We start from the raw sequence: 18,665 nt of genomic DNA on the forward strand, positions 1-18,665 counted from the left end.
CCACAGACACAACCACACATACAACCACACACACACAATCACACCAACCACACAACCACATACACACAACCACACACACAACCACACACAACTACCCACACAACCACACACACAACCACACACAACCACACACACAACAGCACACACACACACAACCATACACACAACCACACACACACGCACAACCACACACACAACCACACACACAAGCAACCACCACACACACAACCACACACAACCACACAAACAACCACACAAACAACCACACAAACACACACACAACCACACACACAACCACACAAACAACCACACAAACACACACACAACCACACACACAACCACACACACAACCACACACACAACCACGCACACAACCACACACACAATCACAACACACACACAACCACATACACAACCACACACACAACCACACACAATCACACACACACACACAACCACACACAACCACACAAAATCACAACCACACACACACAACCACACACACACAACCACACACACAATCACACACACACAACCCCACACACAATCACACACACAACCACACACACACACAACCACACACACAACCACACACACACCCACACACACACACAACCACACACACACAAAACCACAACCACACACACAACCACACACACACACCCACACACACAACCACACACACACAACCACACCATCAGTGCACACGTTCACTAGGCACAGACACCATCAGTTGGCAGTGCACGCTTTCACCGGACACAAACACCACGAGCCGTCAGTGCACGCTTTCACTGGACACAAACACCACCAGCCATCAGTGCACACTTTCACCAGGCACACACACACCACCAGCCGTCAGTGCAGGCTTTCACCAGGCACACACACACCACCAGCCGTCAGTGCATGCTTTCACCAGGCAAACACAGACCACCAGCCATCAGTGCACGCTTTCACCAGGCACACACCACCAGCCGTCAGTGCACGCATCCACCAGGCACACACACCACCAGCCGGCAGCGCATCCTTCCACCAGGCTCACACACCACTAGCCATCAGTGCACAATTTCTACAGGCACACACTGTTGGAAGGCGGAGACCCCAGGGGTCGAGAGGACTCTCGACCCCTGGATCGGGAGGCCGCTCCTTCTCCTTCCTCGCGGCCAAAGCATGGAACGCCCTTCCGCTCCACCTCAGACAGACAACATCGCTCCCCATCTTCGCAAGAAACCTCAAAACCTGGCTCTTCAACAGACCCCCTCCTTGATGGAATGGAACCTGCACCCCCCCACCCCCCCACCCCTAGCGTCTTGAGACCCTTACGGGTGAGTAGTCGCGCTTTACCAAACTCCTGATAGCTTGATTGATCCTAACCGCCTGGAACCTCCTCTCCCACAACTACTGCCGAGTCTTATCGAGGGGGAGTCCCCGCCGGGGAGGACTGATCGTACACACTGTCGGCGCACCACACTTATGAACGGACACCACACCGTGATTCTTTATCAGAAAAGACTTTATCAAGATAAAAGGTAGGGAGCATTACACAGCGATCGAGGGATCGCGAAAGTCTCGTAACGAGGGATCGGGGAAGCGGGACAGTCTTAGGAGGCCAGCTGGCACACCACGCACCCAGCGCACAGTTCTCAATCCTCGAACTGGGGGGTACGGGGGCTGGCAATGGGACTTGCTGTCCTACTCACTTCTGGTTCAAGATGATCGTGAGGGTAGCGTCGATGGTCCAGCCGGACCAGAGAGTTCGTCAAGCCGTGACGAGGTCAGCAGGGCTTGGTCAGGAGTACTCCGTTGTACTCGTAAGCAGGTGGAGCTGCGACAGCGTCAGCAGGGCTCCGATGTTCAGGTCTTGTGCTTCAAGAGGGAGCCGCGACAGCGTCAGCAGGGCTCCGATGGTTCAGGTCTTGTACTTCAAGAGGGAGCCGCGACAGCGTCAGCAGGGCTCCGATGGTTTCGTTCTGTAGATTCGAGAATGAGCCGCGACGACGTCAGCAGGGCTCAGTGTCAGAGTCTGTTCTCCTCAAGGTCAGCCGCGATCAGATCAGCAGGGCTTTCTTGTCCAAGATACAACTGCCGACTAGATGGAAGGCAGGCTGTCTTATAGTCGTCGAGCTCTTTGATGTCCGGACCCTCATAGGCAGGAGGCTGGAGGTCCGAGGGCCAGGCGCCTGATCGTCTGGGCGGTTGGTTCTTTGATGCTTTGGACCATGCGCCCAGGGAATCCCAGACGCCCATCAGGGCCTGGAGCCAGCTCACTAGGAGGCCCAAGGTGCAATCGAAACCAGCCCCTAGGGATAGTTCAGAGGCGTGAGGGAAACCAGTTCCTCGGGAGGGGGCCGGAGGTGTGATGGAAGTCTTAGTTTCGGGTACTTGGTGAGTCGTTCACCCCCCGGGCGGATCTGGGCGCGCCGGACGCGCAGGCTTAGCTGCAGCCAGGAGAGGCCAGGGGCTGCCGAAAGGAAAGAAGGCGGCCGGCCGGCTGGGGTGGCCAAACATGGAGTCTGATGGTCACGTGCACGGGTGCAGGCACGCGGTCTGGGGATCGTCTCAGGTCCGAAGTAAGAGTGTCCTGTACAGTTCCGGGGGGACGGGAATCAGTTCCACCCATAGTTCTGGGGCGGCAGAGATCAGCGAGGACCACGCCACGAGGCCCGGTCCAACATGCGTCCCCTCCAGCTGAAGGACGAGGAGAACTACCCATCCTCTTGGGGGTTCTCTTCGCTGAGGCGGAAGAAGCGGGACAGGCCGTCAGCGTTGGCGTGGTCGGCACTCCCGAACAGGTAGGGCCTCAGTTTCTTCAAGGCCCAGACTACTGCGAAGGCCTCTCGCTCGATGGTGCTCCATCTCTGCTCCCGGGGTAGTAGCCTCCGGCTGATAAAGGCTACCGGATGATCAATCCCCTTGTCGTCCACTTGGGAGAGCACGGCTCCGATGCCATGCTCGGAGGCGTCGATCTGGACCACGAACTCTCGGGAGTAGTCAGGGGCCTGTAGTACTGGAGCGGTGCACATGGCCTGTTTCAATTCTTCGAAGGCCTTCTGACAGGCGGTGGTCCAGATAACCTTCTTGGGGTTGGCCTTGGCTGTCAACTCGGTGAGGGGGCCTACAATACTCCCGTACCCCTTGATGAATCTACGGTAGTACCCTGTGAGCCCTAGGAAAGCCCGCACCTCGGTCTGGGTCGTGGGGGTCTCCCAGGCATTGATCGCGTCTATCTTGGGTTGGAGGGGGGCCACGAGGCCGCTGCCGACCTGGTGCCCTAGGTATACCACTGAGCTTTGTCCGATTTGGCATTTACTAGCTTTAATGGTGAGCCCGGCTTGACGCAGGGCGTCCAACACCTCCCAGAGGTGGTGCAGGTGCTCGGGCCAGTGAGCACTGAACACCGCAATGTCGTCTAGGTAGGCGGCACTGAAATTTTCCAACCCGGCCAGGACCTGATTGACCAGTCGCTGGAAGGTGGCGGGGGCGTTTTTCATGCCGAAGGGCATGACTCGGAAGTGGAAATGGCCATTCGGAGTGGAGAAAGCAGACCTTTCTTGGGCCTTCTCCGTGAGGCCGATCTGCCAGTAGCCACTGGTGAGATCGAAGGTACTAAGGTACTGAGCCGACCCTAGGCGGTCAATCAGTTTGTCGGCTCGGGGGATGGGGTGTGCATCGGTTCGGGTGACTGCGTTGAGTCCGCAGTAGTCTACGCAGAACCTCAGCTCAGGAACGGTGCCGGGGGCAGCTGCCTTCGGAACCAGGACCACGGGACTAGCCCATGGGCTGTCGGAGACTTCCACCACTCCTAGGTCCAACATTTTGTCGACCTCAGCCTTGATGCAGGCTCGGACTCGGTCCGGGACTCGGTAGGCTCGGTGCCGTACCGGAGGGCTGTCCCCGGTGTCCACGTCGTGGACGCACCAGCTGGTGACGCCGGGAGTGAGGGAGAAGAGGTCTGAGAATTGTTCCAGCAAGTGGCGACATTCTTCACGCTGCAAGGGGGTGAGGGAGGAGGAGAGACTCACTCCCTCTACGGAGCCATCTTGATCCTTTGCACACAGGTGATCTGGTAGAGGGTCCGTCTCCTCTTCCTCTCCGTCGTCGGTGGCAAGGAGTAACCCCAACTCAGACCGCACAAAATGGGGTTTGAGCCGGTTTACGTGTAGCACTTTCAGGGCGTTCCTGGCTGATTTCGTATCAACGAGGTAGGTGACCTGGCTCTTGCGCTCTATCACCTTAAAGGGTCCAGTCCACTTGTCCTGCAAGGCACAAGGTTCCACTGGGGACATGACCCAAACCTGTTGGCCTGGTTGAAACTCGACCAGAGTGGCATTCTGGTCGTACCAGCGTTTCATCTCCTCTTGGCTGGCTTCTAGGTTGGCCTCGGCCAGTTCGCGAAACTTCCGCGTCTGGTTCCGGAGGGCCAGGACGTAGGAGAATACGTCGGGGGTGTGCTCGGGGGGGCTGCCTCCCAGCCTTCCTTGACCAGGCTGAGGGGACCCCGGACGGGGTGCCCATAGAGCAGCTCGAAAGGGCTAAACCCCAAGGATTTCTGGGGTACCTCTCGGTAGGCGAACAGGAGGCAGGCTAGGAGGACGTCCCACTTGCGTCGCAAGGGCTCCTCGAGACCCATGATCATCCCTTTCAGGGTGCGGTTGAACCGCTCAACCAGGCCGTTGCCCTGGGGAGGGTAGGGGGTGGTGAACCGGTATGACACCCCACACTGTTGCCAGAGGGACTTCATGTACCGGGATATAAAGTTCGTGCCTCGGTCGCTTACCACTTCTCGGGGGAATCCCACCCGGGAGAAGATCCCCATGAGGGCCCGGCCCACGACCGGGGCCGTCACGGTCCGGAGGGGGATGGCTTCGGGGTATCGGGTGGCGTGATCGACCAGAACCAGAATGAACCAGTGGCCTAAGGAGGTCCGGGGGTCCAGAGGTCCGTCGATGTCGATCCCCACCCTTTCAAAGGGGGTACTGACAACTGGAAAGGGCTGGAGGGGAGCCTTGCGCTTGCCTCCGCTTTTGCCGCTAGCCTGACATGTGGGGCAGGACTTGCAGTGGTGTTCCACATCAGCCTGCATGTGGGGCCAGTAGAAATGGGTCACTAGTCGTTGGAAGGTCTTATCTTGGCCCAGATGTCCTGCCATGGGCACATCGTGGGCCAGGTTGAGGAGGAGTCCTCGGAAACGTAGGGGTACCACCAGCACATGGGCTGACCCTAGTTCCGCGGTCTTCTGTTCACTGTACAGTAGGCCGTTTTCCCAGTAAAGGTAATGGGAGCCGGACTGGTCTCCAGCGGCCTGGGCTGCGGCCTGTCGGCGGAGCCCCTCTAGGGCAGGGCAGGAGGTCTGCTCTTGGCAGAACTCCTCTCGGGACGGTCCTCCCTCTTGGCGCCACTGGGCCAACTCTGGGAGATCTGCTAGGTTCGGGACTGGTTCGACAGCGGGCCCGAGGGGACCTTCGTCGGAGGCGTTCTCTTCAAGGGAGGGCTGGTCGAGGGCCGTGGGGTGCCCGCCGCCCTCGGGAACATCAGGGGCTGAACTGGGGAACTCAGGCTCTTCGTTCCCAGGGTTGGACATTCTGGCGGTCATGGCCCGGGTGCTCACACAGGCCCACTGGGGCAGTCCTAACATTGCTAAATGGGTCCTTCTCTCTACCTCTTTCCACTGGGAGCTCTCTAAGTCATTCCCCAGGAGTCAGTCTACAGGCATGTCCGTGCGGACTGCGACCCGCAGATCGCCCGAGACCCCCTCCCACTCAAACGGGACCTGGGCTATCCTGCAGGTGCGGACAGAATTATCGGCTGCTATCACCCGACAGGAGGTGTGGGGGATGATCATGGACTCAGGAACTAGCGTGTACCTAACAGACGTGATGCTGGCTCCTGTGTCCCGAAGGGCTCCTATGCTGCGCCCGTTAACCTTCACTGTTTGGCGGTACTTTTCGGTGTTGTCGGGCAGATAATCTCCGGGGATCATCTCACTATTCCCCAGGGAGGCTAGGACCATGGCTGCGGTTCCCACTCCCCCTGTTCTTCTATTTCTTCCTCTTCTAAGGCTACTGAGGATATCTGTCTAGTGGAGGGCCCAGTGGGAGTGGATTTCGGGGTCAGGGGACATCGGGGGTCACCGCCATAATGCCCGGGTTGCTGACACTTGAAGCACGTGGAGTTGGGGCGGAGCCCCGGGGGTCCTGCACTCGGGCGGCTCTCGTCGCGGGAGGAGAGCGTGGGGTCTGGTTTCTGGGAGGACTGCGCTGGGGCCCTGACTGGGACCCTTGGTGCTTGCCCCGACCTCCCCCACCCCGCTGGCAGGAAGATCCTTGGTCGTTCCGCTGAGGGTCTCCCCCGGGCCCCTTCTGGACTCGGGTGGCCACCCATCGATCGGCTTCCACAGCCAGTTTCCGTGGGTTGGCGAGCTTGCTGTCTAGGAGATGCTGTCTTAGTTCCACAAAGCAATTGGCAGACAGGTGCTCGTAAGCCACTAAGTCGACTAGGCCTTCGAAGGTGGTCACATTGCTGCCCTTGATCCACCCGTCTTGGGCCCGGGTGTAGTAGTTCACATAGTCTACCCAGGTGGTGCCAGGGATCTTTTTGCACTCCCTAAACCGCTGGCGGTACATTTCCGGTGTGAGGCCGTAGCGGAATAGGAGGGCGTCTTTCATGTGGGGGTAGGCGTTTATGTGTGCCGTCGGCAGGTCCAGCAGGGTGTCTCTCCCCTCGCTGAGGAAGCGGCTCCACAGGCCGGCCCCCCAGTCCTCGGGGACCCGGTGAGCGGACATGGCCACCTCGTAGGCTTTGAACCACTGCTGGATGTCGTCCCCTTTGTAAAATTCCTTTACAATGTCCTTGGGGATATGCACTTTTGTTTCTTTGGGGACCACCTGCTCCCCAAGGCCCGGTGATCCGGTTGCGTCTTTTCTGGCTTTTAATTCGAGCTCTTTGAGGCTGCGCTCGTGCTCGAGCTGAAGTTTCCATCCTTCATGCTCCCTCTGGAGCTTCTTCTCCTCTAGTTCTCCTTGGAGCCGCAACTGCTCCACTGCCAACTTCTTTTCGGCGAGTTTGAGTTCGCCCTCCAATTTGAGGCGCGCCAGTTCGAGCTCATGGCTTCGGTCACGTTCTCGATCGGCCATCTCCTCCGATGACCGCTCTCTCCCGGTTGCTGGGCTCCGGGACGGTTGCTGGACTCTCTCACCGGTCGGTGTACCGGGTTCGGTCTGTGGTCTTCCTCCCTCGTCTTCGATCGGGGGAAGAGGTGCTCCGGACTCTACCCAAGCGGTTAGCGCTTTCCGGAAATCATCCTTGGTGCTTAGTCCGGTACTCGGAATACTCAGTTCTTTGCAGAACTGTTTCAGCTCTCTATGGGTGTAGTCTTCCAGGAGGTCCTTGTCGAAGGTTGTCTTTACACCAGATTCTGTAGTCGTCATTGTTGCTCTTCTTTTCTTGTGCGTTTGCTGCGTGTGGGTTCAGGTAGTGTGTCAGTGGTACGATCTTTTAGACGTAGGTTCGTATCGCGTCGCTGCCACCAATGTTGGAAGGCGGAGACCCCAGGGGTCGAGAGGACTCTCCTAACCGCCTGGAACCTCCTCTCCTACAACTACTGCTGAGTCTTATCGAGGGGGAGTCCCCGCCGGGGAGGACTGATCGTACACACTGTCGGCACACCACACTTATGAACGGACACCACACCATGATTCTTTATCAGAAAAGACTTTATCAAGATAAAAGGTAGGGAGCATTACACAGCGATCGAGGGATCACGAAAGTCTCGTAACGAGGGATCGGGGAAGCGGGACAGTCTTAGGAGGCCAGCTGGCACACCACGCACCCAGCGCACAGTTCTCAATCCTCGAACTGGGGGGTACGGGGGCTGGCGATGGAACTTGCTGTCCTACTCACTTCTGGTTCAAGATGATCGTGAGGGTAGCGTCGATGGTCCAGAAAGACCAGAGAGTTTTTCAAGCCGCGACGAGGTCAGCAGGGCTTGGTCAGGAGTACTCCGTCGTACTCGTAAGCAGGTGGAGCCGCAACAGCGTCAGCAGGGCTCCGATGTTCAGGTCTTGTGCTTCAAGAGGGAGCCGCGACAGCGTCAGCAGGGCTCCGATGGTTCAGGTCTTGTGCTTCAAGAGGGAGCCGCAACAGCGTCAGCAGGGCTCCGATGGTTCCGTTCTGTAGATTCGAGAATGAGCCGCGACGACGTCAGCAGGGCTCAGTGTCAGAGTCTGTTCTCCTCAAGGTCAGCCGCGATCAGATCAGCAGGGCTTTCTTGCCCAAGATACAACTGCCGACTAGATGGAAGGCAGGCTGTCTTATAGTCGTCGAGCTCTTTGATGTCCGGACCCTCATAGGCAGGAGGCCGGAGGTTCGAGGGCCAGGCGCGTGATCGTCTGGGCGGTTGGTTCTTTGATGCTTTGGACCATGCGCCCAGGGAATCCCAGACGCCCATCAGGGCCTGGAGCCAGCTCACTAGGAGGCCCAAGGTGCAATCGAAACCAGCCCCCAGGGATAGTTCAGAGGCGTGAGGGAAACCAGTTCCTCGGGAGGGGGCCGGAGGTGTGATGGAAGTCTTGGTTTCGGGTACTTGGTGAGTCGTTCACCCCCCGGGCGGATCTGGGCGCGCCGGACGCGCAGGCTTAGCTGTAGCCAGGAGAGGCCAGGGGCTGCCGAAAGGAAAGAAGGCGGCCGGCCGGCCGGCCGGGGTGGCCAAACATGGAGTCTGATGGTCACGTGCACGGGTGCAGGCACGCGGTCTGGGGATCGTCTCAGGTCCGAAGTAAGAGTGTCCTGTACAGTTCCGGGGGGACGGGAATCAGTTCCACCCGTAGTTCTGGGGCGGCGGAGATCAGCGAGGACCACGCCACGAGGCCCGATCCAACACACACACCACCAGCCATCAGTGCACACATCATTTGTTAACGCATCCACAATTAACTATTGTAGCAATCACAGTATGGCGCACTTTACTTTTAAACATATTCATCTAAAGCGCAGCATGCCACCATTGCTACAAAAATAAATACACATTTTTTTGGCCTGCAATTTATAGACTTTTGTTGCAATTGGTGTTGCAATATTTAGCAATGCCAATAGCTCAAACTCAATTAATGCGAGACCTATTGCATTGCAAAGGCTTGTTTCATGTGAGAGACAGTTCCAGAGTTCAGTACACTCCGTTTCAAGTTTCTTTTCCCTCCAAGTATTTACCTCCTCCATTCGGGGTTGAAAAGCTTAGCGTCTTTGTTAGAGTGTAGCTTTCATCCAGACTTGGACTGAGTAACTAAATCTATGAGGTATTTTGAGGGATCTTTGAGTTACCTTCCAGATGATGCAGTGGGTGTCCAATGTAATGTGATTGCATAACATTGTGTGTGGTGACAAGAGAGATCAGATATATCTTCCTGTACCTGCATTTGTAATGCATCCTAGTAGAGCTAATCAGGTCTCATGGCCTCCAGTGATGAGGAACTCTGCCATGCTGTACACACTCTGGAATTTTGGCGACGTGACTTATGTGGCAATCCCCTGCTGTTTCTTCATCTTATAGGATAGTGTATGCTATTGACATAAGGGTCAGTGTGAATCTGTACACATCAGTGGATTCCCAACAGCCAATTTGTAAAGAACACTCATGCTGAAAAGTATACTTGCTAAAGGTTGAAAGGGGAGATTCTAAACATTGATAGCAACCCAAGGTAAAAGTTTCAATAATTTAAATGAATACTTGTAAAAACCATAAGTGTTTGGGCATCATATTAAATCACTTTTAGAAGTAACGCTTTCTTCCTGGACCCTGAATATGAAGTGGGCAGGGAATACTGAAGAATTTACTGCACCCGGTAAATAATGTCACTCCTGGGCGAGATATAATCCACTGGATGTGATAAATACCTTCCATTATGGGTTAGTGATGGGACATTGAACTTCGCATGTACCAGATTTTTCCTGCACATTATCCTCTGATAAATGTTAGCTCCTATTTGTGCAGGGATGACATATTTCCTCCATCACGCTCATGAGCCTGGCAGTGATCTCTGGGTGCTCGGTAACTGAATGTGATAATACCAACACCAACACTTTTGTTGGCATAAAGAAGTTAAGTATACACAGCACCTCAGTCAACACCATTACTAGCAGGAGGGCCCTGATCTGGATAATCACAGGACATAAAGCTCTTTACATTATCCCGCATGTCGCACTGTGAATGTGTAAGTTTAGTGGCTTCCATGAGAAAGCAAGCTACGTGACTGATCTTAAACATAATCAAATAATGATATATTTGACAGAATGGATTAACATATGGGGTACACAGCTGTGTATTATTTTTAGGAGTACATTTTTGTTCCAACAGAAAGCCAAAGTCACCTTTAAAAAACTTTGGCCTACATAAAAAAAGGCTTAGATTGCCACATCTTTCTGGTTAACATCCTGATGAGAATGATGGCAAGGGATAGCTCACCCATGATACCACCCTGTGTAGTGTACTCAAGGGGGCACTAAGCCGGTGTAGACGCCTCCCGCACTGCCTTTGAGGCCACTAATGTCTAGTTGTCACTAACCACATAGGTGCAGAACCCCTGACCAGTCTAGTGTGGCTGGTCCAGTATTGGGCCAGTGGAGTTAGTTTTGTGCAAGAACAGCAGGGAGTAAGTGGTGGGCCTTCATGGAAAGGTAGTCATGGCACCCCAAATCTGTGCCAAATCGAGGCTGATATTTGGTGCATACCTTGTATTTCCACTTCGTGTGACCTTCCCAGTGGCCATGGTTAAGCCGGGTCCTCATTGTCACAGGTTAAAATCCCGGTGGGTCCACTCAGCCTTTCATATTTCTGAGGTCAATAAAATTAAACCACAGACTTGGATAACAATAAACAGCTGTTATGCAGCATCAAGATGCCCTTGGGTGAACGTTTGTTTTACAAATACTTATGCTATGTTACTGGTGGAATCTCCTCAGCGTTGGATGCTACTCAACAGAGTATCTGCACCCCCATGGGAGGAGCCACTTTGGTGATAAAACATTAACGCCGAAACCCACCAAAGTATTCCTTCCCATGGTGGATCCTGCAACTTTGGTGGACAACCCTCCTGTGCCCTGCTGGTTAATCCTTCATAAGGTGAATTTTCAACAGCTGCCTTGTCAGAGGGAGTAAGTCTGCCAGCATTGGGGTGGAAAATACGCCAACCCGAGTCAAAAAGCGGCTGTTTGTTGTGTAATTAAAAACAAGATACAGGGTTTTACTGCCATTTCAGTAATCCCATTTGGGCCACATCCAGTAAGGCGACCCTAAGCTTAGCCGCCTGTCTCTCCGTGTAGGACAGAATAAACCTTTCTAATTGCATTAATATATGAAAGTATGGGTTGTCTCAAAGCATCAAGATGTATTTTAAATACAGGCACATGGGACATGGAAGGTGAGGGGGGGTAACATGTCCAACTAGAGCATGGGCGTCAATTCACAAAAATGCTAGGGGTAGTGGAAGGGACATCAAAGGAAATGACATCACATCAGGGCCTATTTCAAAGTGGAATACTCTGCTAAAACAGTTTCCATTATTTTAAATCTGAAAATAAATGATTATGACTTTATGAGTAAAATAAAGTGCCGGAAAAACGCAGCTAAATTTCCATATTTGTGCCGCTAAATTTCCATATTTGTGCCGCTAAATTTGCTAATCCATGCCGCTATATCCTTGGGGGGGGTCTGTCTTATTTGCGCTATATAAAACTTAAAAAAAAAATACTGCATTTCTGAGATTTTGAATATAGGAATTTGCAGATAATTTTTTCGTTTTGTGTGATTGAGATATCAAGTGTCTCAAGTCTCCAAAGTTTAATATATATTTAATTACATTTTTATGTGTGTATTTATATCAAATTATTTGATTATTTATGTAAATAGTGTGTATAAAAATGTATAAGGTATATACATCTCTCTTTTGCTATATGAATATATTATTATATACATTTTGTATTTTAATATAAAAGTTCATGTTAAGTGTAAATCACTCTGACACCTTTGTGTAAGATGGTATTTGTACAGAAATCCTAAATCCCAAAATAAATAAAAGTCAATCATTTTTCCTGAGTTATGTAGCCGAGAGTATGGCTCAGCGAGCGGAACAGCTGTCGCTGACAAATGTGCATTTGTATTCTAGCACAGCAGACTCATCCCTCCGACTACCATAAATTGAGTAACAGTATCTTCTGCAATTTATAGTACTTGGAAATAGTAGAAGTGCACCACAAAACACTGTATTAAACAAACATTGGCAAAGCCTATCAGCCTGGCTTGCATTTTAAGTCCTGAAAGAAAACTTGTACATTGAGTAATAAAACAAAATGATTGCTTGCTGTATGCGTTCAAATCTATGAGAAAAAAAAGAATGTGTGATGATTGAGAGTACCTTTGGGATGTACAATAGTCTCTCTGAAGTACCACATAGGCAGCAAAATTTTACACTAAACACCCAAGAGCCAACTGTGTGTAATTTAAAAAGATGCATGTCTTACGCTGACAGTAGTTGTAGAGCTGCTAGCCAGTACCTAGAGTGTAGGTTTACACGGAGGGTTGTCCTACAGTGTAATAATAGCTTGTTTTAAGCTTTGGATGTAAATGTTATTTCGTCACCTGGTGACTGTGACAGGGATAATAGGTCTTCAAGGGTCTCATGCTGACACCTACTGGCTCGTGCCTAAAGAGGAAGTGGTAGAGCGACACCTGCTGGTCGGAGATAGGAGAGCTACTTAGATGATGACCCAAGCAGTGGCTAAAGGTGGTGAAGGAGGCATGAGAGAGGCTCTTTGAGAGACTCTCGGTGCTCATGGCTGGGAGCGCCGAAGAAGGAAAGTTCGTGGCCTTCATACTAAGGGACAGATTTACCAATTTCTCATATGGCGTAGTGCAGCAGCAAATTCTGCGTTGCGCTGAGTAAGAAGGAGAGAGCAGGAGAGCAGGGCCGGACTGGCCTTAGTGGGCACCGGCCATTTCCAGGGTGGGGGCTGGTTTTGGACCCCTGGGTGGCTGTTTTAATTTCTGGAGGGCGGTTTTAACAAAAGCTGCTGCAGTGTTTTCCACATGCCCACTCCCTCCCCCAGGGGGCGATCAGACTCAATTGCTAGGGTCGGTTTGCATTCCCAGTATGGCCGCGCAGGAGAGCACCAAATTTAAAGAAATATGGCACTCTCCTCCCCTCTTCCTAGCGCGGGCGCTGAAATTAGCTGCCATGCGCCACGGAGACTTTATGCGCCATAGTGCAAGGGTGTCTCCGTGAGACAAGCATATGTATTGTACAGGAAGCATAGCCTTCCAGTACAAAATACTATGCTTAGACTAATTTTTAATAAATTCCCAGTTTGCATGGGTGCGCTGTACAGTTCAGCATAAATACGTAGTCAGAAAATAAAGGAGAAAAAATGCATTTCTCCTTGACCCCTTCAGCGCTTATGACGAGCTCAGCTCGTCACAAGGCACAGTGGAGCTGTGCTCATGACGAGCTGAGGTCATCATAACTGCTGCGGAACGCCCACGCGGGTCTAATTCCCCTCCTGTGCGGGCGTTCCATGGGAGTGGGCGGAGTCGTGACGAGCTCAGCTCGTCATGACCACGGCTCCACTGTGCAGCATGACGAGCTGGGCTCATCACGAGCACCGCGGCCCCGCACGCTGCCCCCCTCCCCCCACGCCGCGGGAGAATTAGCCCCGCATGGAAGGTGTTAATAGCACTTGATTGATGGGTGCACTATTTTCTGACACTAAACCCAATCTACTTTAGTTAGTAAATTGGGTTTAGTGTCAGAAACCTTGGGTGGTGCATGGCTTGGGTGGTTGCATGAGAATGCTCATGCACCACCCATGGTACGCACCCTTGGCGCTAAGTAATGCAAAGCAGCGCTATGTGCTGCTTCACGTTACTTAAGAAAATCGGACCAAAAGTTTTGCGCCAAACACGGTGTAAACGGTGTAAAATCTTAGTGAATCTGCTGCTGAGTGTGATATTTATCACAGATGTGCATGTAGTGACTGTAATGTGACAGTGGTTAGGAACTCACACGAGGCAGGGAGGCGCTACGGGAATACTCAGATAATTCATACAACGATTTAAGGCTGGCAGGGGTGGGAAGGATCAGCCTGACAGATGACTGACTCCTCCCCAGCTCTATCATCTCCAGAAGTACCAACCCATGAAAAACTTTCCAGATCCCCAGTTGAGGCTGGTCCATTGGTGCTTTAGTCACATGAAAGCAGTACACAGTCACAGGAAACCCTAACAAAATCAGCCAAAATTCATATCACCTTCCAGTTTTTCTGATATTTGATCTTTCAGGGCCCGCAGCTGATCCAAATCTGGGCGGATTTTCTTCTCCAATGTTCGGTGTAGGGTCTCTTTCTCCTCCTTAAAACCCTCGAGCTCTTTGGAGACTTGGGTGAGGATCAGGGAGTACACCTCCTGTAGGAACTGAGAGAAACAGCACCTCAGGGAACAGAGAGAAATAACAGAGAGTACAACACCTGCAGAGACTTATGGACAGAGAGGAGAGTACATCTCCTGTAGGAAATGAGAGAAACAGCAGAGAGTATACCACCTGCAGGAACTGAGAGAATCAGCCGAGAGTTCAACACTTGCAGGAACTGAGAGAAACAGCTGAGAGTTCAATACCTGCAGGAACTGAGAGAATCAGCAGGGAGTATACCTCCTGTAGGAACTGAGAGAAATAACAGAGAGTTCAACACCTGCAGGAACTAAGAGAAACAGCAGAGAGTTCAACACCTGCAGGAACTAAGAGAAACAGCAGAGAGTGCAACACCTGCAGGAACTAAGAGAAACAGCAGATAGTTCAACACCTGCAGGAACTGAGAGAAACAGCACCTCAGGGAACAGAGAGAAATAACAGAGAGCACAACACCTGCAGCGACTGATGGAAACAGCAGGGAGTACACCACCTGCAGGAACTGAGAGAAACAGCAGAGAGTTCAACACTTGCAGGAACTAAGAGAAATAGCAGAGAGTACCCCCCCTGCATGAACTGAGAGAAACAGTAGAGAGTACAACACCTGCAGGAACTAAGAGAAACAGCAGAGAGTTCAACACCTGCAGGAACTGAGAGAATCAGCAGAGAGTTCAGCACCTGCAGGAACTGAGAGAAACAGTAGAGAGTTCAACACCTGTAGGAACTTAGAGAAACAGCACCCCAGGTAAAAGAGAGAAATAACAGAGAGTACAACACCTGCAGAGACCGATGGAAACAGAGGAGTAACCCACCTGCAGGAACTGAGAGAACCAGCAGAGAGTTCAACACCTGCAGGAACTGAGAGACTCAGCGGAGAGTTTAATACCTGCAGGAACTGAGAGAAATAGCAGAGACTTCAACACCTGCAGGAACTAAGAGAAACAGGAGAGAGTACCACACCTAGAGGAACTGACAGAATCAGCAGAGAGTTCAACACCTGCAGGAACTGAGAGAAACAGTAGAGAGTTCAACACCTGCAGGAACTGAGAGAAACAGCACCCAGGGAATCAGAGAGAAATAACAGAGAGTACAACACCTGCAGAGACTGATGAACACAGAGGAGAGTACAACTCCTGTAGGAACTGAGAGAAACAGCAGAGAGTTCAACACCTGCAGGTACTGAGAGAAACGGTAGATAGTTCAACACCTGCAGGAACTGAGAGAAACAGCACCCCAGAGAACAGAGAGAAATAACAGAGAGTACAACACCTGCAGAGACCGATGGAAACAGAGGAGTACACCACCTACAGGAACTGAGAGAACCAGCAGAGAGTTCAACACCTGCAGGAACTGAGAGAATCAGCAGAGAGTACACCACCTGCAGGAACTAAGAGAAACAGCAGGGAGTTCAACACTTGCAGGAACTAAGAGACACAGCGGAGAGTTCAACACCTGCAGTAACTAAGAGAAACAGCAGAGTACAACACCTGCAGGAACTGAGTGAAACAGCCGATAGTTCAACACCTGCAGGAACTGAGAGAAACAGCACCTCATTGAACAGATAGAAATAACAGAGAGTACAACACCTGCAGAGACTGATGTAAACAGCAGGGAGTACACCACCTGCAGGAACTGAGAGAAACAGCAGAGAGATCAACACTTCCAGGAATTAAGAGAAACAGCAGAGAGTACTACCTCTGCATGAACTAAGAGAAACAGCAGAGAGTACAACACCTACAGGAACTAACAGAAACAGCAGAGAGTTCAACACCTGCAGGAACTGAGAGACTCAGCAGAGAGTTTAACACCTACAGGAACTGAGAGAAATAGCAGAGACTTCAACACCTGCAGGAACTAAGAGAAACAGGAGAGAGCACCATACCTGCAAGAACTGAGAGAAACAGCAGAGATTACAACACCTGCAGGAACTAAGAGAAACAGCAGAGAGTTCAACACCTGCAGGAACTGAGAGAAACAGCAGATAGTTAAACACCTGCAGGAACTGAGAGAAACAGCACCTCAGGGAACAGAAAGAAATAACAGAGAGTACAACACCTGCAGAGACTGATGGAAACAGCAGGGAGTACACCACCTGCAGGAACTGAGAGAAACAGCAGAGAGTTCAACACTTGCAGGAACTAAGAGAAACAGCAGAGAGTACAACACCTACAGGAACAGAGAGAAACAGCAGATAGTTCAACACCTGCAGGAACTGAGAGAAACAGCACCTCAGGGAACAGAGAGAAATAACAGAGAGTACAACACCTGCAGAGGCTGATGGAAACAGCAGGGAGTACACCACCTGCATGAACTGAGAGAAACAGCAGCGAGTACAACACCTGCAGGAACTAAGAGAAACAGCAGAGAGTTCAACACCTGCAGGACCTGAGAGACTCAGCAGAGAGTTTAATACCTGCAGGAACTGAGAGAAATAGCAGAGACTTCAACACCTGCAGGAACTGAGAGAAACAGCACCCCAGGGAACAGAGAGAAATAACAGAGAGTACAACATCTGCAGAGACTGATGGACACAGAGGAGAGTACACCTCCTGTAGGAACTGAGAGAAACAGCAGAGAGTATACCACCTGCAGGAACTCAGAGACTCAGCAGAGAGTTTAACACCTGCAGGAACTGACAGAAACAGTAGAGAGTTCAACGCCTGCAGGAACTGAGAGAAACAGCACCCCAGGGAACATAGAGAAATAACAGAGAGTAAAACACCTGCAGAGACCGATGGAAACAGAGGAGAATACCACCTGCAGGAACTGAGAGAACCAGCAGAGAGTTCAACACCTGCAGGAACTAAGAGAATCAGCAGAGAGTATACCACCTGTAGGAACTGAGAGAAATAACAGAGAGTACAACACCTGCAGAGACTGATGGAAACAGCAGAGAGTACACCACCTGCAGGAACTAAGAGAAACAGCAGAGAGTTCAACACTTGCAGGAACTAAGAGAAACAGCAGAGAGTTCAACACTTGCAGGAACTAAGAGAAACAGCAGAGTTCAACACCTGCAGGAACCGAGAGACTCAGCAGAGAGTTTAACACCTGCAGGAACTGAGAGAAATAGCAGAGACTTCAACACCAGCAGGAACTGAGAGAAACAGGAGAGAGTACCACACCTGCAGGAACTGAGAGAAACAGCAGAGATTACAACACCTGCAGGAACTAAGAGAAACAGCAGAGAGTTCAACACCTGCAGGAACTGAGAGAAACAGCAGATAGGTCAACACCTGCAGGAACTGAAAGAAACAGCACCTCAGGGAACAGAGAGAAATAACAGAGAGTACAACACCTGCAGAGACTGATGGAAACAACAGGGAGTACACCACCTGCAGAAACTGAGAGAAACAGCAGAGAATTCAACAAGTGCAGGAACTAAGAGACACAGCAGAGAGTTCAACGCCTGCAGGAACTAAGAGAAACAGCAGAGAGTACAACACCTGCAGGAACTAAGAGAAACAACAGAGAGTTCAACACCTGCAGGAACTGAGAGAATCAGCAGAGAGTTCAGCACCTGCAGGAACTGAGAGAAACAGTAGAGAGTTCAACACCTGTAGGAACTTAGAGAAACAGCACCCCAGGTAAAAGAGAGAAATAACAGAGAGTACAACACCTGCAGAGACCGATGGAAACAGAGGAGTAACCCACCTGCAGGAACTGAGAGAACCAGCAGAGAGTTCAACACCTGCAGGAACTAAGAGAATCAGCAGAGAGTATACCTCCTGTAGGAACTGAGAGAAATAACAGAGTACAACACCTGCAGAGACTGAAGTAAACAGCAGAGAGTACAGCACTTGCAGGAACTACGAGAAACAGCAGAGAGTTCAACACTTGCAGGAACTAAGAGAAACAGCAGAGAGTTCAACACCTGCATGAACTAGGAGAAACAGCAGAGAGTTCAACACCTGCAGGAACTGAGAGAAACAGCAGATAGTTCAACACCTGTAGGAACTGAGAGAAACCGCAGAGAGTTCAACACCTGCAGGAACTGAGAGACTCAGCAGAGAGTTTAAAACCTGCAGGAACTGAGAGAAATAGCCGAGACTTCAACACCTGCAGGAACTAAGAGAAACAGGAGAGAGTACCACACCTGCAGGAACTGAGAGAAACAGCAGAGATTACAACACCTGCAGGAACTGAGAGAAACAGCAGATAGTTCAACACCTGCATGAAATGAGAGAAACAGCACCTCAGGGAACAGAGAGCAACAACAGA

General features: G+C 51.5%; 1 protein-coding gene across 1 annotated transcript in view; it reads right to left on the reverse strand.

The window, feature by feature from the left end:
- NIBAN3 (niban apoptosis regulator 3) overlaps positions 1-18,665 on the reverse strand; it is a 118,991-nt gene that overhangs the window by 29,120 nt on the left and 71,206 nt on the right. The window contains exon 8 of the mRNA XM_086961320.1: positions 14,290-14,452. Coding sequence (XP_086817446.1) covers positions 14,290-14,452 — 163 coding nt within the window. The remainder of the gene's footprint in view (positions 1-14,289; positions 14,453-18,665) is intronic.

Source organism: Lissotriton vulgaris, chromosome 1_1, assembly GCF_964263255.1.
Source record: "Lissotriton vulgaris chromosome 1_1, aLisVul1.2, whole genome shotgun sequence".
NCBI classification, from domain to species: domain Eukaryota; kingdom Metazoa; phylum Chordata; class Amphibia; order Caudata; family Salamandridae; genus Lissotriton; species Lissotriton vulgaris.